This window comes from Mobula birostris, chromosome 16 (genome assembly GCF_030028105.1).
Source record: "Mobula birostris isolate sMobBir1 chromosome 16, sMobBir1.hap1, whole genome shotgun sequence".
NCBI classification, from domain to species: domain Eukaryota; kingdom Metazoa; phylum Chordata; class Chondrichthyes; order Myliobatiformes; family Myliobatidae; genus Mobula; species Mobula birostris.
This window is the reverse complement of record NC_092385.1, coordinates 64,924,027-64,949,024: the sequence shown is the minus strand read 5'-3', so window position 1 is coordinate 64,949,024 and position 24,998 is coordinate 64,924,027. Positions and strand designations below refer to the sequence as shown.

Here is a 24,998-nt window from a genome sequence, read left to right as displayed (position 1 = left end):
AAGACTTGAAACCCTTATTAAAAAGCTCAGATATAACCTCTTTGGACTTAACCTTAGGCGAATAATCTTCGACAATTCTAATCTTGCGACCATTATAGCCAATCATACCTCTTCGACGAGATTTGTGAATTAAGAATTCCTTTGTTTTAAATTCCTGAAAACAGATTATTACTGATCTTGGTCTCTGATCGTTAGGAGGTCTAAACGCAGGAGATCTGTGAACTCCATCGATCACAGGCACAGACGTCAAAATCTCCAGAAATAATTCTTGCAAAAAATTTGCAAAAAACACCATAGGATGATTACCTTCGATAAATTCTTCGAGATCCAGACCCATAGGTTGTTCCTTCTACTTCTATTTTCTAGGTTGATAATCTTTTGTCTTAACTTTTCGTTGGACTTCAATTGCTTTTCACAAAGCTTCTGCAATTCAACCACTTTCGTTTCCACAGCCGACAAAATTTCCTCATTACTTTTAGTACATTTATCGTGTTCCTTAAGAGTTTGTTGAATAGAATCCAATTTACCGTCTATTTGTTTAAATTCATTGCTGAATTGTTGGAACTTCTCAGAGGTTTCTCGTGTATGGGTTTGCAGCAAGTCCATAACTGAATCCAAAGAAGCAGGAAGATCTTCCTTTTTAGTACCTCTGGCACTCCTTCCAGCCATAATGAAAGAATATCACACTTAAAAAAGATGTTTCAAGACAGGTTGGAAATGATAAGATAATTAGAGTTGGAGCAATGGCAAATTGCTATTACTCCATCAGCCACCACCAGGAAATCTGTGCATGCTTTTAACTATCCACGTTTGTTGAATTTTCTATAACTTAGGGAACATGAATGTTTGGACAAATTTTTACTGTCTGTAAATAAATAACTAATACACTTACTCACAGTCAGTGTTTTCTGTCTCACTCGCCAGACTCGGGAAGCTGATTCAATGTTACAGAGCTCAATTTCAACATTTAAGATTAGTTTGGATAGTTGGGGTATGGATGGCTATGATCTGGGAGCAAGTCAATGGAACAAGGCAGTTTAAATGGTTCGGCATTGGTAACTCAGGGATAGACTGTGATACTGATACAAGTCTCACGAAGAGTCAGCCACGCCTTAGATTCATGTGGGTTCCCAAAGCTTCACCTTTGATAAGGAACAAATGAGTGCAGCTTAAGGAGAAATTGTGAGGAAAGGAAGTTGGAAGCTGAATGATCCTATATTGCAAATTTGAATCTCACATACCAGAGGCCAAGATGATGCAGTATATAGTGAAATACTAAACTGTGCTGTTCCAGATTCTAACAGGGAACCCTCATCACTAATACAGGTAAATAAATAGACAGAGAACCATATGCAAGGGACAGACTGAGAAAAAAAGATATACACAATCTAAAATACAACACTCAAGCAAAGGATACTCTGGCATTCCGTGATCATTTCTCACACTCCAAAACCAAACATTCAGTATTCTTACCATCTGATAATAAGCAATGAGTGAGAGAAGTGGTTCAAAGTGATTCTTCTTTATCATTCTTTTACAGACTTCTGGATCTGCATCAGTCTAAGAAAATAAAGACCAGTAATGAAGATGCATGCTTGTGGAACACAGTTCTCTTGCTACAGGAATTATCTGCTTTATTTGTAATAATAAATGAGAAGGGCCAGTTAAAAAAAAACAAGCAACCAGAACCAAGAAAAAAAAACAAGTAGCAAGATCAAGGTGGCCAACCTAGCTGTGGGCTCCTGCGACTGACAACTCCTGTGACAGGACTTTGTGCATTGTGACTTCTTCTCACTCATTCCTAGTGAAAACTAATAGGGCTTTAATGTTGTACTTGATTATCCTTGGAGAATCAGTCGTTACCAGCACAGTCTGCTGTTTGTGAACCTTGGAAACGAATGTAGCCATTTCATCAACATTATTAGTACTGTCTGCTCATGCTCACAGAGAAGGGAGAAGAACAGCTGTAACAGAAACTGGTCAACTGGGAAAGACATTCAAATGTAGCCTGGCGCACCAGTCTACTAAACCACGAATGATTTATCCCATTTCTATTTACCAACTGTATTTGAGATTTAGAACATAAGACAGTGAAGTGCAGGTGCAGACCCTTTGGTCCGCTATGTTATGCCAAATTGATTAAACAAGTAATTCCAAACTTAATTAAACTAATCCCTTCTACCTGCATATTATCCATATTCTTCCATTCTTTGCATATCTAAAAGCCTCTTAAATACCTCAATTGTATTTGCCTCTACCACCATCCCTGGCTGTATATTTCAGGCACCCACCACTCTTCAGCTTCAGAGATCAGGATTGAAACTGTCGACGGAGCTGTGAGGCAAATAAATCACCTGATATTATCTCTCCTCACTTATCCTACCATATCTCTGCATTAGATGCCATCTGCCATTGGTCTGTCCATTCCACCAGCCTGTCGATATCCTGCTGCAACCTACCAATATCTGCTTCACTGTTCACAACATCACCATATTTTATAGCTTGCATCCCAAAGTTTAGACAATTAATATAAATTATGAAGATAACCTGACCCAACACCAATCCCTGGGGAACGCCACCATTCCCCCCCCCTTGGCTAGATAAATTGCAGATAAGTACATCTTTGAAAGATTAAGGAAGTGAGGGCTATGGGGAACTGGAACAGCAGGGGTTAAGACGTGGGTCAGATCAGCAACAATCAGATTGACCAATGGAGTTTATTATGTTCTTATCTTTCTGCAAAAGGAAGAACTGCTCAACTCTTGTAAAAATTAGCCAAATTTTTCTGCTGTCATGAACTTCAACTGTATTGAAGTGTGAAATTAGTGTGAATTGATGTGAAATTATCCCAAAACTTACAAGCACCTATATTCAACAATGGTCAGCAGCTACCAACTCTTCCTTGTAGAATTACTAATGCTCACTCACAACATTTGTCAAGTATCTTTCCCATTAAATTTTACTTCCTTCCCCTTCCAAGTAGTTTAGCTGATCCATTGCTCAGAAAAGAAGTGGATCTTCCTCTGACAGTCAAGTTATTTAAAAGTATTCCCAATTTTTAATGAGATAGAAAATAGCAGAGGTATGAGTACCAGGTATACAGACTTGATACAGAGGTGAGCTTCTGGGTTTGGTACAAACAAATGAATGCTGCACACATGACTGCACCTGAAGTTAACAAATACCTCCTCAACGACAAGGCAACAAATTGGCATTCAACCCTCTGCAAAGGTTCAGATCACCAGAAGACTCACCTCATCACATCAGATCAGTGCTTGCAACTGATCTGGGCTTGCAACTTGTCAGCAATGTGGTTTAGAGGAGGAAGAGAGAGTTTACATCACATCTGTAAACACCAGTGAACCAAAGGTAATAATCAAACTAAATAGTGTCAGTAACCAGGATTCAATTTTGCCACAGTCTGTACATTCTCCCCATAACCATGAGTTTCTTCAGGGTGCTCTGGTTTCCTCCCACATTCCAAAGACATACAGGTTACATTGGTCACATGCGCTTCATTAGACAGTGTGTGCTCATTGGTCACATTTGAGTCATTAGACAGCACGCGCTCATTAGATTGGAAGGGCCTGTTACCATGTTGTATCTCCAGTAAATAAACTTGTCACCTGCCAGACCAACTTCTATATTCAGTACTCACCAGAATACCCAGCAGCTCCTCCAAGTAACAGGAGATGATGCTCTCATCCTCATGCAACGCCCAGCTCCTTTGCTGGGTATCGTTCTTGTGCCTTGCCAGATCAGCAAAGATTACTTCAAGCCGTTGTTCATCCTGACAAACTTGACCCCTGGGTAATGCTGAACTGAGGTCCTGGGATAAAGAAGTGATAATCAAAAACATTTCAATGTGGATTTACCAATGCAAGAACGAGTAATGTCAAGCTGAGGGCAAAAGTACTACTGAGCCATTTCCTGCAAAACACTGCCAATCCAGTGAACCAACACAAAATGCTGAAGGAACTCAGCAATTCAGAAAGCTTCTATGGAAATGATTAAACAGTCAATGTTTCAGGCCAAGACTCTTCATCAGTACTGGAAAGGAAGGATCTCAGGTCGAAAGATAGATACTGCTTGACCTGCTGAGTTCCTCCAGTATTTTATGTGTGTTGCTCTGGATTTCCAGCATCTGCAGATTCTTATGTTTCCATTGTGGACCAAAAATATGTGAAAGGAATCAACACAGGAATAAGCATTCAATGCACCTGCTGCAGAGGGAGTGGGTTGACACGATTTCCACAATACCATCTGATTAACTCTTCTGTTGTAAATTATTTGTTAAAATGGTAAATGCAGGTTCTGTTTCAAAGTTGATGTCAATATTCAGTGAAGTCAAGTTGTAACCTCAACAAACAGATTCCAGAGTCACTTTTCGAATAAGTGCCAATTTGGGTGTTCTGGAATTGCTCCAGAAACCTTTAAAACACTTTAAGCATTTTAAGGGGCAGAGTAATAAACAACCATCACTGCAATCAGCCAAGATATTGCTCCAGTGTACAAAAGTATTATAAGACCTCATGTCCAGTGACAGCAATCAATCAATAGATCAGCAGCTTACCTTGCTCTCCACCAACGACAGCAAGATCTGCTCCATAACATCCATCACTGCTGGGACAGAACTCTGAATGTGTCCAACCATCACACCAATTGCCACCCGTGACATCTCATAGCTGAGATTTGTGTTCTTACGAACCAATTCAATCAGCTCGGCTCCAATGGTTTTGGGAACAGAGACAACAGGCTGGCCTGCCTCCACTTCAGATGATGACACCACTGCAGTTTCTTTGTCCTGACTTGCACAGTGCACATTTTCAGCATTCAAGTCGATAAGAGTGGACGCTTGTATCGAGCCACTGGGATTGTAGGCATCAATCAGATGTCCCGGTATGGCGTCTCCATGGGGAGGGATGCTGGTTGGATACTTAGGAGCAGAAAAAGTGCTTCGAGTTGGGAGGGGTGGAGGAGTTGTTGAAGGACTGGAAGTGACTGTGGACGGCTGCAGTTCAGGTGAGTTAGAGGAGCCAGTATACAGGGTATCAAGAGAAGCTGTACTCACAGATGAAATTGTTGACACATTCTGTGGGGAATCTTCTACAGTCTCTGAAAACAATTTTAGAAAAAAATAAGGGAAAATCTGGAGAGAGCTGATGCTAGGTAACAAACATTGCACATTGCTGTCTTCCCACAGAAGAGTTTGCAAGAGAAAATGATTCCCAAATCAGATACTGTGAAAGGCTGGCAACACTCAAATGAGGCAAGTCACTGACAGACTGGGTTGTATCCTTGTCACCTGGCGTGAAAACTACCCACACTTTGGCCAGGACTTGAAACTTCTGACTCTCAAGGGTACTGGCTAACTATGAGACAACAAACATGACCAGCCTGGGCAGTGGGTAAACATTTGGGCAAAATAATTTATAAATAGATGAGTTCTCTAAATTGTAGCTCAGTCATCATGAATTGTTTCTGAATAATTGGCTGAAGAATTGGAGAAAGGAGCAGGGATTCAGATTTTGAATTATTGGGATCGCTTCTGGGACAGGTGTAACCTGTACAAAAGAAACGAGCTGCACTCGAGTTCAAGGGGAACCAATATCATTGTCGGCAGATCAAGTCAAGTCAAGTCAAGTTTATTGTCATTTTGACCATAAGCTGCTGGTACAGTGCACAGTAAAAACAAAACAATGTTCCTCCAGGTCCCTGGTGCTACAGTGAACAACACAAAACTACACTAGACTATGTGAGACAGCACACGGCTACACTAGACTACGTAAAACAACATAAAAACTGCACTAGACTACAGACCTGCACAGGACTACATAAAGTGCCCAAAACAGTGCACGGCAGTACAATAATTAATAAACAAGACAATAGGCACAGTAGAGGACAAATTACAATATAATAATAAATCATGTAGATGTCAGTCTAAACTCTGAGTATTGAGGAGTCTGATGGCTTGGGGGAAGAAACTGTTGCACAGTCTCATCGTGAGAGCCCGAATGCTTCGGTACTTTTTTCCAGATGGCAGGAGAGAGAAGAGTTTGTGTGAGGGGTGCGTTACTGTTAGCTTTGCAGGCGCAGCCTGTGGTTAAATGTCTGTAATAGCGGGAAGAGAGACCCCGATGATCTTCTCAGCTGACCTCACTATCTGCTGCAGGGTCTTGCCATCCAAGGCGGTGCAATTCCCAAACCAGGCAGTGATGCAGCTGCTCAGGATGCTCTCGATACATCCTCTGTAAAATGCGGTGACGATTGGGAGTGGAAGGTGGACTTTTCTCAGCCTTCGCAGAAAGTAGAGATGCTGCTGGGCTTTCTTGGCTATGGAGCTGGTGCTGAGGGACCAGCTGAGATTCTCCGCCGGGTGAACACCGAGAAATTTGGTTCTCTTAACGATCTCAGCAGAGGAGCTGTCAATGTTCAGCGGAGAGTGGTCGCTCCATGCTCTCCTTAAGTCAACAACCATCTTTTTTGTTTTGTTCACATTCAGAGACAGGTTGTTGGCTCTGCAGCAGTCTGTTAGCCGCTGCACCGCCTCTCTGTATGCTGACTCATCGTTCTTGCTGATGAGACCCACCACGGCCATGTCATTGGCAAACTTGATGATGTGATTTACTAAAGCCGCTAGGAATGCTTTAAACTAATATAGCAGGAGGATGGGAGCCAGCTGAAGGTGAGCCATCAGGTTTACATGTTGATGATGCAAGGGCAAGCCAATGATTGGATACAACTGCAGGCAAAGCAAAGAGTTCAGCCGTCCACAGGGGCAAAATTTAGAAGGATGAAGAATGGAGGACAGAAGGTGCAGTATTTAAATGCACATAGCATTCAGAATAAGGTGGCCAAGCTTGTGGCGCAATTACAGATTGGTTGGTATGACATCATTGAGTCGTGGCTGAAAAGGCCGCAGTTGGGAGCTTAAAATCAAAGGATATACTTTGTATCAAGAGGATAGGCAGGAAGGCATAGGCGGTAGTGTGGTTCTATTGGTAAGGGATGGAATTACATCTTTAGAAAGAGGTAACATAGGGTCAGAAAATGTCAAATCTTTGTGGGTGGAGTTAAGAAACTGCAAGGGCAAAAAAAACATTATGGGAGTCATATATAGGCCTTCAAATAGTAGCAAAGATGTGGGGATGAGATTGCAAAGGGAGCTGGAAAGGGCAAGTATAAGAGGTAATGTCACAATTGTATTGTGGAACTTCAATATACACGGGGATGGGGAAAAATCATATTGGTGTCAGATCACAAGAGAGGAACAACAACACACATCAAAGTTGCTGGTGAATGCAGCAGGCCAGGCAGCATCTCTAGGAAGAGGTACAGTCGACGTTTCTAAGTTAGTCCTGATGAAGGGTCTCGGCCTGAAACGTCGACTATACCTCTTCCTAGAGATGCTGCCTGGCCTGCTGCATTCACCAGCAACTTTGATGTGTGTTGCTTGAATTTCCAGCATCTGCAGAGTGCCTACAAGACGGCTTTTTAGAGAAGCTCATGCTTGAGCCTAATCGGGGAAAGGCTATCTTAGATTGGGTGTTGCGTAATAATCCAAATCTTATTAGTTAGCTTAACATAAAGGAACCTTTAGGAGGTACTGATCATATGATTGAACTCGTGCTGCAATTTGAGAGGGAGAAGCACAAATTACATGTACCAGTATCGCAATGGAACAAAGGGAATTACAGAGGCATGAAAGAGAAGCTTGGCCAGGTGGATTGAAGGGTGATACTGTTGGGGATGGCAGCAGAACAGATGGCTGAAGCTAATGGGAATAGTTCACAAGGTGCAGGATAGGTGCGTCCAGCAGATGTAGTTGTTCTCAAATGGCAGGGCTGGGCAACTGTGGCCGACATAGGAAGTTAAGGACTGCATAAAAGCAAGGAAAGGGCATATAAGGTGGCAGAAGTGAGTAGGAAGTTGGATGCAAACACGAGGAATTCTGCAGATGCTGGAAATTCAAGCAACACACATCAAAGTTGCTGGTGAACGTCAGGACAAGGGTCTTGGCCTGAAACGGCAACTGTACCTCTTCCTAGAGATGCTGCCTGACCTGCTGCGTTCACCAGCAACTTTGATGTGTGTTGCAGGAAGTTGGATGATTGGGAAGCTTTTAAAATGCAACAAAGGGCAACTAAAAAAAGTTATATAAAGAATAAAAGGGAGGTGAGAGTTGATATTGGACCACTGGAAAATGATGCTGATGAGGTAATAAAGGGAACAAAGAAATGGCAGATGAACTTAAGTACTTTGCTTCAGTCTTCACTGTGGAAGACACTAGTAGCGTGCCAGAGATCTGTGTGTGTCAGAGAGCAGGTGTGAGTGCCTTTGCTATTACAAAGGAAAAAGTGCTAGGCAAACTGAAAGAGTCTAAGGTGGATAACTTAGATGGATTACATTTTAGAATCCTGAAAGAGGTTGCTGAAGAGATAACTGATGCATTGGTCATGATCTTTCAAGAATCACTTGATTCTGGCATGGTGCCAGAGGACTGGAAAATTGCAAATGTCACTCCACTCTTTAAAAAGGGAGGAAAGCAAAAGAAAGGAAATTTTAGGCCAGTTAGCATAACCTCAGTGGTTGGGAAAGTGTTGGAGTTTATTATTAAAGATGAGTTTTCGGGGTACCTGGAGGCTAATGATAAAATGAGTCCAAATCAGCATGGTTCTTGAAAGGGGAATCTTGCCTGACAAATCTGTTAGAATTCTTCAAGGAAGTAACAAACAGGGTGGACAAAGGTGAAGCAGTGGATGTCATTACTTAGGTTTTCAGAAGGCATTTGATAAAGTGTCTTACATGAGGCTGCTAACAAGATAAACTCCTATGGTGTTACAGGAAAGATACTGACAGGCTGGAGGCAGTAAGTGGGAATAAAGGGGTCCTTTTCTGGTTGGCTGCCAGTGACTCGTGGTGTTTCTCTGGGGTCAGTGTTGGAACTGCTACTTTTCACATTGTTTGTCAGTGATTTAGATAGTGGAATTGATGGCTTTGTGGCAAAGTTTGTGGATGATACGAAGATAGGTGGAGGGGTAGGTATTGCTGAGGAAGCAATGCAATTGCAGTATGATGTAGACAAATTGGAAGAATGGGGAAGTAAGTGTCAGATGGAATACAGCATTGGGAAATATATGATAATGTATTTTGGTAACAGGAACAATAGTGTGAACTATTATCTAAATGGAGAGAAATTCAAACGTCAGACGTGCAAAGGGATTTAGGAGTTCTTGTGGAAGACTCCCAGAAGGTTAATTCACAGGTTGAGTCTGAGGTAAAGAAGGCAAATGCAATGTTGGCATTTATTTCTGGAATAGAATATAAAAACAAGGAGATAATGCTGAAGATTTATAAGACACTAATCAGGGCACTTGGAGTATTGTCAACAGTTTGGGGCCCTTTATCTCAGAAGGGACATATTGTCATTGGAGAGTATTAAGAGGAGGTTCACGAGGATGACTCAGGGAATGAAGGGGTTAACATATGAGGAGTGTTTGGCTGCTTTGGGCCTGTATTCACTGGAATTTTGAAGAATACATGGGGATCTCATTGAAACCTACCAAATGTTGAAAGGATTAGATAAGGTGGATGTGGAGAGGACATTTCCTCTGGTGGGGGTATCCAGAACTAAAGGGCACAGCCTCAAAATTGCACCCTTTTAGAACAGAAGTAAGAAGGAATTATTTTAGCCAAAGACTGGTGAATCTGTGGAATGCTCTGTCACAGACTGTGGTGGGGATCAAGTCCATGGGTATTTTTAAATCGGAAGTTGATAGATGCCTAATTGGTTGGGGCATCAAGGGATACGGTGAGAGGGCAGGCATATGGGGTTGAATGGGATCCGGGATCAGCCGTGATGAAATGACAGTGGACTCGATGGGCTAAATGGCCTAATTCTGCTTCTATGTCTCATGGTCTTATGGTATTTGACTGATTTGAGTTATTAATTGTATGCTGTTTCTTCAAATAAGGGTACTATACATGGATCTTAGAAAGTGTTTGCACTTCTCTCAAAATTGAAGGCCATAAGATTAAAGGAATAACATTTGTGCTGTTTCCCAGTTAGGGCATCATGCAGACTATAAATCAGAGCATTTACTTTAGCACAATAGGGAAGTCTAAAATGCCGCTATTGAGTGGTTTCTGAATCTACCAATCCACCCATCTATCCATCACGCACCATTTCTGAACCAAAACTTGCTTATTTCAGTCAGATATACCCTACCAATCAGAAAATCACTGTATAGCTGCTTAAATTAACAACAACCTATTTTTAATACTCTGATCATTCTAACCAGTACCACAATGCTCAGGCTATCTACCTCACTCTTGAGGGTATTCACTCTTGCCCTCAAACCTATGCCATCAGTTCTCAATATCCCAACTCTTGAAAAAAGACTGAAAGCATTCATTCTATCTATGCCCTTTCATGATTTTATACACTTCTATTACAAAGGTTTGTAGATCACTTCTCAGTATCCTACACTTCAAGGATTTAAGTCCTAGCCTGTTCATCTCTCCCTATAACTCAGTCCCTCAAGTCCTGGCAGCATCCTTGAAAGTCTTTTTTGTACTTTTTCCAGTTTAAACATGCTTCCTCTGGTAGTTCAACAAAAACTGAAAAAAACTCCATGTGGCCCCACCAGTGTGCAATCCAACCACACCATGACCTCTCAGCTGTCATATTCAATGCCCTGATTGATGAAGGCCAATGTGGCCAAAGCCTGCTTTACCATGCTGTCTATCTGTGACTTTCAGGGAACCATGTACTATTCCTCAGTGAACCCCAGGGCCCTGCTGTTCACTGTGAAAATCTTCCCTGAACCTCATTTTCCAAAATGCAACACCTTGTTTTTCCTCAGCCCACTTACTCAGCTGATCAAGATCCTCGTAAATTTTAATAATCTTCCTCATTATCCACTATACTACTTACTTTTGTGTCCTCTGTAAACTTACCAACCATGCCTGTATATTATTATTCAAATTGTTGATGCAGATGATAATTAACAATGGGCCCAGCACTGAGCACAGCATTCTATCACAACCTTCGAGAAAATCCAATTAGTCAGTCTCCCTAGATGTGACTTAACCTTCAAGAGCAGCCTATCTTGTGGAAACTTATCAAAGACATTACTAAAATCCATATAAATGTCTATTGCCCTACCATCATCAACTTTACTGGTGACCTCATTAAAAAACTCAAGCTCGTAAGACCATCTCCCTTGCATAAAGCCATAGTGGCCAACACTAATCAATCCCTGCCTTTCCAGATGTACATACCGTATATCTTATTACACTCTCTCCATGACCGTATGGGTTTTCTCCGGGTGCTCCAGTTTCCTCTCTCAGTCCAAAAATGTACCAATTGGTAGGTTAATTGATCATTGTAAATTGTCCTGTGATTAGACTAGAGTCAAATTGGCTGCATGTCTTGAAGGGCCAGAACAGCCCATTCCCAACTCAATAAGTTAAAAAAAAATCATTGAGAATCATCCCTGGTAACTTACTTACCAGGTGTTAGATGTACTGGCCTAGAGTTCCCAGGTTTTTCTTTGCTACTCTTCTTAAATGAAGACACAACATTCACTATCGTCCAATCTACTGGCACCTAGTCAGTGGTTAACTACAATGTAAATATCTCTGCCAGGGTTTCCACAACTACTTTTCTAGGCTTCCACTAGGCCTCCTGGAGATTTAGCAACCTTCATACCTTAAGACATCTAGCATCTCTTGTACGGTAAAGCAGATTATCCCCAAGACCTCTCCATTCATTTTTCCTTGTTATGAAGTCTTTGTGCCTTTCTCCAGGGTACAGAGGAAAAATATTCAATCAAGTCCTTGCCCATTTCCTGTGGCGCCATATCAATGTATCCTCTTTGGTTGGCCTATTCTCTCTTAAGTTACGCTTTATTTTCCCTGAACATACTTAAATAGCCTCTTTGGATTTTTCTTAATCTTCTCTGTCAAAATTACCTCATGCTCTTTTTTTTTGCCTTCCTGATTTTCTTCTTGAGTACACTTTGGGGACTCCACCTTCTGCCTGTGGACATGTACGACACAATGTCTTTCTGTCTGCCTTTAATTTCTTCCTTTCCCGACTTAAACTTTGAAATTTTAACTTTATTCAGTTGGATCTTTCAAAGTGGTAATTATAACTATGGCTACCTTGAGAAGCACTAAAAAAATTCCCGATGCTGGTAATGGTAAATCTAAAAAAACTGACGAAGCTTCTGAAGAGCCAGCCGGGGTTAACAGATTAGAGAGTCAAATGCGCTCTATTGTCGCTGAATTAACTCAACTAAAAGAAAATTTTCTTCCTTTGGAGGGAAAAATTGATTCTTTGAGCTCGGATCTTAAAGAAGTAACCCGTAATGCGGCTGACATTTCTTCTCGTTTGGACAAAGCACAACGGCGGATTGTCAATTTGGAATTTCATTCTTGTTGTTATAACATTAGAACTATTGGATTGAAAGAGAAATCAGAATCTGCCAACATACTGGACTATTTCGCTAAAATGTTTCAATCTCTATTTCCTGAGGCGTTTTCACAATTGCCTGACATCGAGGTAGCTCATAGAGTTGGAACTCCAAAAAAAAGGTAAAGACAGGCATGTTATTGTGTGCTTCCTCCATATTCGAGACAAAGACCATATTATAAAACTGGCAAGAAAACAAAGACTTTAAATTTCAAGGCTCTGAGATTCATTTCTTTCAAGATTTTCCACGCGAAGTTGTTCAACAACGCTCTGGATTCGTGACCGTAACGTGAAGGGCCTTTCAAAAACAGATGCGTCCCTTCCTTCTCTATCCAGCTAAATTAAGGTCTTTCGCTAAAGACTCTGGGGTTCGTACCTTTGAAGATCCAGCTGATGCACTGCGTTTTATTAATTCTCTCTCCGAAGCCTGAAGTTTAAAAGACTTCAAATATTCGATCGTTTTGCGATATAAGAAATGATGAGATCGGAAGAATTGAGAAGTACAGAAAGTCTTGGTATTAAAAAGTACCTTTATCTTTGAGATAGACTGGTCTGGACGGTTTTAACTTTAGAAGATATTTTATGGGATCTATTGGAAGATTGTAGAAATTTTAAACCATTTAGAATTTCTTTCTGTTCACTATATATACGATTTAATTGTTTCTTTTTGCTTTGTATGGTTTTGTTAAGAACTTTTAACTACTAGTCGGTTTTTTTTACATTTTATAGTTAGAAGTAAAAAGTTAAAGATGGCGCTGTTTTCTTTTTTGTGCAAATATTTCAAGAATTTGTTTTGGAAGTGCTTTTTTTCTTATCTAATGTTATGAAAGTTACTTTCCAAATTGAAGGTCGTTTCTGTTAACTGTTTTTTTCTAACTTAATTGTAATGGGTTATATGTCGACTGTCATGAGTCATATATCCGGGAGAGGGAGACAGATTACTTTTTTTTATTTGTACCTTTTACTTAGGCAGGCGGAGTTCAGAATTGCTCCTATGCATTTCTCGGGGCTTGCGTCGATTAATATCGACTTATTACTGGGCTTTGTAGGTTGGGTGGTTTTTTTCTTTTTTCTCATTTCTATTTTTCATTCCCATTATGGAATTCCGGAGCGTATATAAATTATCATTGTGTGTATTCCACCATTTAAATTTTTTTCTAACCTGACATGCCTTTAATTGTTCTGTTTAGATATAAAGTTTCATGATGTCAGTTAAACAGTTAAATGTTTTAAGTTGGAATGTCCCTGGTTGGAACCATCCTATTAAGCGTAAGAAAACTTTTAAAATTATTAATCGATTCCAACCTGATATAATTTTTGTACAAGAGACACATGTCAGGTTATGTGATAACAATCGATTCTTTAAATTTTGGAAGGACACTCAGATTCATGCAAACGCTCAAAGTAAGATTAGGGGTGTTTCCCATTTTTATTGATTCCAATATTCCCTTTAATCAGGAGGATATTATATCCGATATTAATGGTAGATTTTTGATTGTTAAAGGAACCATTTACAATAAGAAAATGGTTTTGGTTAATATATATGGACCAAATGCTGATGATCCTTCATTTTTTAAAAATATGTTTGCTCTATTACCTGATTTAAATGAATATATGTTATTAATGGGTGGCGATTTTAATATTTGCTTAAATACCCTGTTAGATAAATCATCATCTAAACATCAACTCCCTAATCATTCTGCATCACTTATTAATTCCTTTTTAATTGATTATGGTTTAATCAAAGTCTGGAGACACATGCATCCTGCTTATAGAGAATATTCCTTTTTTTCACGTGTTCATAATAAATATTCGAGAATCGACTATTTTATAGCTGACCCTCGACTTTTACTTAATGTTCAGAAATGTGAATATGATGCCATTGTTATTTCTGATCATGCTCCTTTAAACTTAATATCTGATTTGAAAGATGTTGTTTCTACAAGACCACCTTGGCGTTTTCCAGAACATTTGTTACAAAGTTCAGATTTTGTTGAGTTTATTAAAACTCAGATAAAAGAGTTTTTTCTCTTTAGTAATACAGGAAACGTCTCAAAGTTAATAATTTGGGATACGTTAAAAGCTTATTTACGTGGTCAGTTTATTTCTTATTTAGCTAAGTTGAAGAAACAGACAAAAATAGAATTAGATAAAATTGCTAAACAAATTAAAGAATTAGATAATCTCAACGCAATCTTTCCAAATGTTGAATTGTTCAAAAGAAGAGTGGAACTACAATCACAATAAGATTTATTACTAACTTATCCTATTGAAGGATATTTGCTTAAATTAAAAAGCCAGTTTTATATTTTTGGGGATAAAAATAATAGGCTATTAGCTTCCCAATTAAGGGCTGCTAAAGCTAAAAGACAAATTTTAAAGATTCGTAAAGATAATGGGGATATAGTAAATAATTATGATGATATTAATAAAATCTTTCAGAATTTTTATTCCGAACTCTATAAATCTCAGTTTCCAGCAGATCCCTCTAAAATGAAAGCTTTTTTATATAAGATTAAATTTCCTCAAATTACTGCTGAAGATCAACAGACCCTTGATGCTTCAATTGTTGAGCATGAAATTCAGAAAGCTATATGGTCAATGCAATCAGGTAAAGCTCCTGGACTCGATAGTTATTCGGTAGGATTTTACAAAATATTTGAAAAATTACTTTATCCATATCTTTTGGAAATATTTCATGAATCTTTTGAGAAAGGCAATTTACCTTTTTATGAAGCTTCTGTTTCTTTAATCCTTAAGAAAGATAAAGATCCTACTGAATGCTCATCTTATAGACCTATTTCACTATTAAATATGGATGCGAAAATTCTTTCCAAGATAATGGCTAACCGTTTGGAAAACATTTTATCTAAAATTATCTCTATGGATCAAACAGGTTTCATTAGAGGCCGTTACTCTTTTTCTAATGTTCGGAGATTGATGAATATTATATATTCACCATTATCCAGAATACCTCAATGTGTTATTTCTTTGGATGCAGAAAAGGCATTTGATAGAGTTGAATGGACTTATTTGTTTAATGTATTAGAGAGATTTGGCTTTGGTAATGATTTTAATAAGTGAATTCAAATAATCTATAAGAACCCTATCGCTACCGTCATTACTAATAATCTCAGTTCTCCCTTCTTTTTACTTTCACGAGGTACTCGACAAGGGTGTCCATTAAGTCCTTTATCATTTAATCTCACATTGGAGCCTTTGGCTATAACAATTTGCGAAGCTAAAAATATTCATGGTATTTCTATAAATGGGACCATATATAAGATTTCTATTTATGCAGATGATCTTTTGGTTTATATCTCGAATCCTGAAGAATCTATTCCTAATCTTTTGGAATTATTGAATGATTTTGGAAAATTTTCAGGATATAAACTTAACTTAAATAAAAGTGAATTGTTTCCTTTAAATGTTCCTGTTTTTATATATAAGGATATTCCATTTAGAATTGTGAAGTCTTTTAAATATTTGGGTATTATCATTACAAAAAAAAAATCTTTATTAAGCTAATGTAGTTCCTTTATTGGACCCTATGAAACAATTATTTTCTAGATGGAATCCTCTTACACTTTCTTTAATAGCTCGTATTCATGCCGTGAAAATGATGATTTTACCTAGATTTTTATATATTTTTCAAAATATACCTATTTTTCTAACCAAAAAATCTTTTGATCAAATTGATTCTACTATTTCGTCCTTTATTTGGAATAATAAAAAACCATGAGTTAATAAGTTTCATTTACAAAAATCTAAAAAAGAGGGTGGACTCGCGCTACCTAATTTAAGACCGTATTATTGGGCGGTTAATATTCGACAATTATGTTTTTGGTTATATTTTCTCAATAAGAACCAAAAACCAGCTTGGATTGATTTAGAATTTAAAGCTATTAATCAATTTTATTTAACTTCATTATTAGGAGCTCCATTACCTTTACAACTTGCTAAAATCTCTAACTGAAATTTCTACCCTGTTATTAAACAGTCCTTACAGATTTGGTTTCAGTTTCGCAACTTTTTTAATTTCAAACAATTCAAGTTGTCTAGTCCTGTATTTTGAAATTTGCTATTTAAACCTTCAATTACCGATCCCATTTTTCTTTTATGGAGAAATAAAGGGATTTGTTCTTTTGCAGATTTATTTACTGATGGTCGATTGATGTCTCTTGAAGAGTTAATTAGTAAATATTCTCTTTCTCACACACATTTCTTGCAATATTTACAGGTCAGACATTTGTTACAAAAATATGTTTCTACGTTTCCATATATGCAAGAATCTGATTTGTTGGACACTATTTTGAATATGAATCCCTTAGTGAGAGGTTCCATTGGTAGATTTTATAATTTATTTTTACTACAAAAAGATAACCTCTCACTAAGGATTAAACAAGATTGGGAGAGAGAACTTAATATGACTTTTGTTAATGAAGACTGGTCGTGAGTTTTGAAAATGGTTAATTCTTCTTCGATATGTGCCAATCATTGTTTAATTCAGTTTAAAATTGTTCACTGCTATTACTTAACAAAGGAGAGGCTATCCAAAATATTCCCTAATATAGATGATTACTGTGATAGGTGCAAAAATGAAGTAGCTACTTTGTCACATATGTCCTTTGTTGAAATCTTTTTGGAAATCTACTTTCTACAATTTCTAAAGCTTTGAAAATTAATTTACAACCTAATACATTGACTGTTCTATTTGGAATAGTTCCGCATCATATTCAGGGATTTCATTTTCAAACCAACATGTAATTGCATTCGTTACATTGTTGGCAAGAAGAGCTATTTTATTGAAGTGGAAAGATGCCTCTACTCCTACACTAACTCAATGGTTTTCCCAAGTAATGCTATGTCTTAGTTTGGAAAAAATTAGTAGAACTTTTGACCCCCGATTTGATTTTGAGAGAAGGTGGGGCTCTTTTGCTAAATATTATCATTTAATTTGAATCAATTTACACGGTTTCCTTCCAATTTTATATTATATAAATCTGATTTGGTGGTTGTTGTTTTCTTTTTCTTTTTATATATATAAATGATCGTAAGATGTATCGCTCCGGGAGTTGGTTCCTAATGGTTTTTTTTCTCTTTTTTTCTTGTTTTATAGTTAGTGGGGTTTTTTTTTAGTAAGCTGGGGTTCTCCTTTTTCCTTCTTTTTCTTTTATAAAATTATTTTTTCATTAGCATCTATATTGTTTTTTCAGCTTAATTATATATATACATTATTTACGTTATTTTTTGTATTTTTTTTCTCACAGTAGCACGTTGAAGCTGCATCCTCTCTAACATGCTGATAGAGAGAATTTTATTTGGGTTTTCTTTAGCGCTGGAGATGGTTACATCCTGACACGTGGGACAGAAGCACGGTCGCATTGTGTATTCCACGAACCAGCTAATGCCGGCTGGTTTAGCGAGCCGAGCGGCGGACACCCCTGCTGAAATCTGGAGGAAAACACACAGAGGATGCAGAGGGGGATCACAAAGCCAAGGAAAGAGGACTGGGTCGAGACAACAGAGACTTTTGGAGGAGAGGAGTTCGGTGCGTAATACCGTTCTGACTGACCGGAAGTGCACTGAGAGCGGTAAGCGTAAAGGAGTTGGATGCTTACTGATCTGGTTAACAACGGATGGTGCAATCCGGAATATATTACAATCGAGGAACGTGTTTGCAGACTGGATATTGAACTTTCTACTGTTGGACTTCGGTCACATTCCACCGTGATACAACACTTGGCGGCACGGGAGGTCATTCCTGCCTGTGGCCATCGAACATGCAGCTCCTCCTGTGGAGGGTCAGACACCTTGAGCCAATAGACTGGTCCTGGACTTATTTTACATCTGGCATAGTTTGCATTTTGTTGTTTGATTGTTGGGGTTTTTTGTATTGCTATATTTACGCTCTATTCTTGGTTGGTGCGGCTGTAACGAAACCAAATTTCCCTCCGGATTAATAAAGTATATCTATCTAATTTGCTGAATTTATTGTATTTTATGACTGTAGAAGGTTATATTAATGAAAAAGGTTTTAAAATGAAATGAATGAGTACACTTCAACATCTTTAGGTATTCACTTGATCCCAGCTGTGTGAACCTGACTCAAGCCTCCTCCTTTTTCCTGGCCAGGGCCTCAATATCCCTTAGCATCCAGGGTTCCCTATTTCTACCAGCCTTGCCCTTCATTCTAACAGGAATATGCAGAAATGGTATTCCCTAAAATTTAAATTTGATTGAGATATTTAAGCTTTAGGTGAAACCATATGAATCGAAGTGGGGAATCCTAAAATGACAGTCATGTCTAAAATATTACAGCCAGACCAGGGGCGGCACTAAGGTGGTGTTAGCTGGTGCTATAGCCCCAGCAGAGATTGCAGTAGCACCAGCGTAGCACTACCAAGAAATTAACTGAAATTTCACATACAAATTGCAGCTGCTTTGCTTTCTCTGTATAGTTTTGAACACAGCTTGTTTCTCCAGTTGATCTAGTGAAACAGCGTCCCAATTATCATAGCACCCACGCAGCAATAAAGTTATAAACTCTGTCAGATCCACTCTACACTTCTGCTTATTCGTTCGTTGTCAATATCTTGCCGTTGCTGTCCTCAGATCAGTTAAGCTGATCTAAGATCACTTAAGGTGGAGATGTCACTCACTCTCACTCACGCGAGAGACTGACAGTATACATCCAGGCGCAGATCGATGGTCTTGCGAGGCTAACGGATGCCATGCACACACACATTGTGCTTTTACAAGCGAGTATGGGCCTGGCACGTGCATTATTTTGGCGGTGTGAAAAATGGATCGATTTTTAGTGAAAAAATGACCTCATCCAGAGGAATCAGTGGTGTCTCAGCCTGAGCCTGTCTTAATTGAAAGTGACATGCAGAAAGAAGTGAGTGGGGATGAGGGCATCAGCAGTTCATTGAAGGATTGTGAGGGCGAAGTAGAAGAACAAGAAACGGAGCGGGATTCGGAAGAAAACATGGATGAAGCTGCTCTTAGTGCTAGTGGGAATACTGTTAGCGATGTTAGCCAGCAGCCTGAGGAAGGACCCCGTCGGCCAGCATTGAAAAAGTACCTTTCGCTGCTCGCAACAAGTTTGGCAATCAGCAAAGGAGTTTTATTCATGGCTGGTTTGACTGACTGGAATATTCGATCATGAAAGATACTACGTTCTGCTTCACATGCAGGCATTTCCTGTGTGGAGGACATGGGTTCCATTCTGAGTCTACCTTCACTGTCACCGGTTACCGCAACTGGCGGAAAGCTACAACAGCTTTCAAAACCCACCATGCAAGTGCAGCTCATAAGTTTGCTATGGAGACATGGGCCGAATTCAGATTGAGAAAACAAGATGGTTCAAGATTGGGAAATATGCTTGACAAAGGACATGCAAAGATTGTCCAAGAAAATCATGAGTATATGAGAGCTGTGGTTGAGTCTCTAGCAAGGACAGACAGTGAATGACACAGTGGAATTTCTAGCTCCAATGAGACCGTACCGCGATGCATTTATAGATTTATACAAACTAATCTGCATATCACTGACTCTACCTGTGACATCTGCCTCTTGCAAATGGAGTTTCTCTTGCCTCAAACACCTCAAAAACTACCCAGGGAATAGCAGCGGCGATGCTCGGAACAGCAACTTGGCCCTGTTGGCCATAAACAGCCGGAGGACCAAAGCACTTGAAATCCAGAAAATCACTGATGCTTTCACCACCAATAACAACAACAGACGGATTGTGCTTCTCTGAAAACATCAGTGGTGAGTGCAGTTGATTTTTTAAAAATTTGGGCCAAGACTAATGCTGATTATTATTATTTTGTGGTGGATACCCCATTGTCCTTATGTTTCCTGCAAATCCTAAACTATTACATTTACTACTATTATCCCTACTGGTTTAGCTTAGACTTCCAAGCGGTGATTCTGTTGATTTTTGTTTTAAATTCATTAGCCTAATTAATTGAGGTATTGCATGGTCAGAGTACGATTTGTCCAACTCCTGGTAAAGCCTTGCATCTGTTGTTTGCCTTATTTGACTTTAATAACGGTGTATCTTTTGGCATTGTCTGTCTATGTAATACGAATAGCAGTGGATATTGTGGGTTAGTGTTGCGTTTTTCAGTTGAAAAGCACGCATTTGACGCTGATTGCGGGATTGGTGCGTGATTCACATTGTGCGCTGTGGGTCGGATGCTCTGTTGGTTTGTTTGTTTATGCTCTGTGTAGCCCAGGTTGTCTCCGATGCTGTTGACACTGTCACAGTTCACTTCTATATTATATTTATTAATTGCTGTTGCTTGTGAATCAACAGAGGCATTTATAGTGGCACATAATGCTTGAAACTGACTTTGCGAATACATATTACCATAGGGCAGCGGTCCCCAACCACCGGGCCGCGGACCAGTACTGGGCCGCAAAGCATGTGCTACCAGACCACGAGGAAACAATATGATTTGGCAATATGAGTCAGCTGCACCTTTCCTCATTCCCTGTCACACCCACTGTTGAACTTGAACGCACGCGGGGTCATTACCCACGCGTCATCCATGTCAGCGCGGGAAGATGATCAACTCCTCGAGCTTGCAAATGATGGCGGACTGAAAAGTATGTTTGACATAACATCTCTGCCGACATTTTGGATCAAAGTCAAGGCTAAATATCCTGAGATAGTCACGAAATCACTGAAAATGTTGCTTCCATTTCCAACATATCTCTGCAAAGCGGGCTTTTCTGCAATGAATGCAATGAAAACTAAATTGCAGAATAGACTGGACGTAAGGAATCCCCTTCAAGTATCGCTATCTCCCACCACCCCTCGATGGCACCGTCTCGTTGCAGGGAAACAAGCACAGGAACAAGATCCTTCAGCTGACAAACATCTCTATTGTACTTGCCTCCAATATCAACTCCAACAATGTATTTCAAGTACCCACTACTTTCAGTTTTTAAAAAAACTTGACACACACATCTTCAAATTTAACCCCCTCTCAGCTTAAATGTATGCCCTCTAATATTAAACATTTTGACGTTACTGGTTGTCTATTCACCTATGCCTCACACAATCTTATAAACTTCTAACAGACCTCCCCTCTACCAATAAAGAGAAACCAACCCAAGTCTATCAAGTTGAAGTTCATCGTCATTCAACTGTACATATGTATACTGCCAAATGAGACAATGTTCCTCTGGACCAAGGTGCACAACACAGTACATTTAACTCACACACAACAAAATAATATTATGATAATTAATATTAAATAATAAAGTGCATGTATGATACAAGTTAAAAAGTAAACAGCATAAATGCTACTGGCATTTCATATGTGATGAGACCTGGGTGGTGGCAGGGAGTTCAATAGTCTTACAGCCTGGGTGAAGAAGCTGTTTCCCATCCTAACAGTTCTTGTCATCATGTTCCTGTCCAGAGGAATCACTGATATTGCTAAGGGCCTTGTGTACACAGCACTCCTGATAAATACCTCGAATGAGCAGGAGAGAAACTCCAGCAGTCAACAGCAATCCTTTGCAGGGACTCGTGGACAGTTTCCCCACAATTCCCATACCAGATGGTGATACAGCTGATCAGCACAATCTCGATGGTGCTTCTGTAAAATTGGTTAGAATGGGGGGAGGGGTAGCTTCATTCTCAATTTCCTCAGGAAGTGGCACTCTAATCCAGACATTATCCTGATAAACCTTTTCTGCATGCTCTCCAAAGCCTCCATATCCTTCCTGAGGAAAGGGTGATCAGAATTGAATGCAATACATCAGTGCAGCCTAACCAGTGTTTAATCAAGGTGTAAAATAACTTCCTGACTCTTGAACTCAATGCTATCACTGATGAAGGCAAACTTTCCTACTGCCCTATCAACCTGTGCAACCACTTTCAGGGAGCTAAGGGCTTGGAATCCAAGACGTTCTATACATCAATAATGTTAAGGATTCTGAAATTAATTGCATACTGTATCTTTATATTTGATCTCCCAACACTTCACATGTGGCCAGATTAAACTCTATTAGCCAAATTTCAATCTTCTGCACTATCCACAATCTTGTATCAGCTGTGAACCCATCTATCCACATTTTCATCCGTCATTTATTTAGATTACAAACACTGGAGGTCCCAGAACACATCTTTGTGGAATATCTCAATTAAACCTCTAGCTAGAATAAGTCCTGTTGACCTCTACTTTCTATGGGCAAACCAATTCGAAATCCAAATTGCCAAGTCAATGTCTTAAAATTCTAGATGAGCCCATCATGAGGGATCTTGTCAAATTTCTCACTAAAATCCATGCAGACAACATCCATAGCTCTCGCTTCACCAATCATCATCTCCTTCTTGAAAAACTCATGAGGTGACAAAGATGATCGATGAAAATAGAGCGTAGGTAAGAGTGAATGTAAAGAGGAGGGAAAAAAAAGTGAAGGTGCATTTATGTTTGGTTCATCACTAATCAACATTACAAATGAAACACTGAACAGATTCTCAAAGCTCTCAAGAATCACCACAAAAAGAACGTCAGCAAATTTGAGTGTTTCAGAAGATGTCAGGAAAATGGCGAGATATTCTACCTCGCAGCTCCTGAGATCAGCCTTTGCTCTTGACTTCTAATGCTGTGTGCAACCCCCACTCAGTTTCCCTGTTTTCTTCATGGACACGCCAGTTTCTTCCCACATCCCAAGACACATTGATTGGTAGATTAATTGATTATTGTTAATGTAGATGGGTAATAGAGGAATTCAGGTGGATGTTAATGTGCATGTGAGGGAAATTACTGGTGGAATAGAATTGACAGAATTTCTCAAAGAATTACCATAGACTTGATAACCTGAATGGCCTATTTTCCTTTCATAAGTAAATACGAGAAGTACATGTATATGACATTTGATTATTGGCAAGACCTTTGACAATACTTCGCCAAACTGAAATTATGGCTGCAAATTATAATCTGATGATTTATTATTCTGCAACAGGATTTTAAGTGAATTTCAATATGCGGGATTGAGCAAGAAATGGCCAGATTTGGCAAAGTGCACCAAGTCAAGTAGAGCTTCACAGACATCCCACCCTGCAAAAACTCATTTCAGGGAGGTAGCACCCCCCCCCAGGTCGACCTCCAAGAGTGTATGTAATACTTCATTTAGTGATTTTGTCTAATCTGTAAACCAAGTTGGGTATATGCAGAAAATGTGACATTAAAATATGTACATATATTATATTATCATGTTTATTCTATTACAACTTTAAGCAAGTCTACAGGGAGTTTGGCATCATCACGTAGGACATCAATACAGTAGCTCCTTAGCAGCTAGCCAGCTAGTATAAAAAACGTTAGCTATGCTAATGAACGAATGACACCTGTTAAATTCACCTCAACATGTCTTTTACATTTTAACCCACCATGGGCAATAGAAAAGTCACTGTTGCAAACGGTGCAGCGAGCAACACCGTCATTATTTTTGAGGTCGACTGTAAAGCACCCACAGAGAAAACTGATAGGTCTACTTAGCACAAAAAGAGACCAATCAGGAGGACCGCCCCTGTCTGCAAATGAAGTAGCAGTAATTTTGCGCTGCTCTTAGTTTTCTTTCTCTCCCCCAGTTTAAACTTTGAATTTAAAATTTTTATTTGCTGATTCTTGAGGGGGAACAATATGTCTATGTCTATGAGAAGTGGGAAGAATTTACCTGAACCCAGTGATAAAGGTAATGGGAAAGGAAAGGCGCGAAAGGAAAGGCGCAAAAGGAAAGATCTGATGAAATGCCATCGTGGGCTGAAGATATCGTTCGGACACTGAATTCAATTAAGGATCAGAATGGATCAATTAAAGACCAACTGGAAAAGAATAGTAATGAAATGAAGTCATTTCTGGGAAAACTTAAAGACCTGAAAACTCAAGTTATTACACATGAAGAGGAATTGAAGATAACTAAGCAAAAGTTTTCTGAAGCTACAATTCGTTTGGAAAGATATCAAAATAAGATTATCTGGAAACTAGGTCTCGCCAAAAGAATATATGAGTTGTTGGGCTGCAAGAAGGAGCTGAAAATGGAGATTTAACTGCTTAATTTGGTAAGCTTTTCCACACTTTATTTCCTACCATTTTATTAAAGCCGCCTGCTATAGGAAGGGCACACAGGGCATTTACTTCAAAATTGAAAGATTCTAGTAAACCAAGATCTGTTCTGGTTTGCTTTCATCACTTTAAAATTAAAGATCAAATAATGCAACAGGCAAGAAAACAGAGAGTTTTTAGATTTATGGAGTCTCAGCTCCATTTTTACAAAGATTACCTGAGAGAGGTAATGGAACAAAGATGAAAATTTGCCCTGGCAATGAAACAGGCATATGATAAAAAACTGTTTCCCTCTCTGAGGTATCCGACAAGAATTAAAGTTTTTCCTGCTAATTCTCCTCCTCGTACTTTTTTTGATCCAAAAGCTGCATTGGACTTTGTTCAGGCTATACCCACCGCTGTTACTGACACTGCTACTGAATGAA

At 39.2% G+C, this 24,998-nt stretch overlaps 1 protein-coding gene across 3 annotated transcripts in view; it reads right to left on the bottom strand.

Moving 5' to 3' along the window:
• nckipsd (NCK interacting protein with SH3 domain) overlaps nucleotides 1-24,998 on the bottom strand; it is a 286,417-nt gene that overhangs the window by 134,139 nt on the left and 127,280 nt on the right. For 2 of the 3 annotated variants that reach the window (XM_072280767.1, XM_072280768.1), the window contains exons 5-7: nucleotides 4,574-5,115; nucleotides 3,659-3,829; nucleotides 1,474-1,560 (exon numbers count right to left, since the gene is read on the bottom strand). In XM_072280767.1, coding sequence (XP_072136868.1) covers nucleotides 1,474-1,560; nucleotides 3,659-3,829; nucleotides 4,574-5,115 — 800 coding nt within the window. The remainder of the gene's footprint in view (nucleotides 1-1,473; nucleotides 1,561-3,658; nucleotides 3,830-4,573; nucleotides 5,116-24,998) is intronic. The other variant, XM_072280769.1, reaches the window with a different exon arrangement.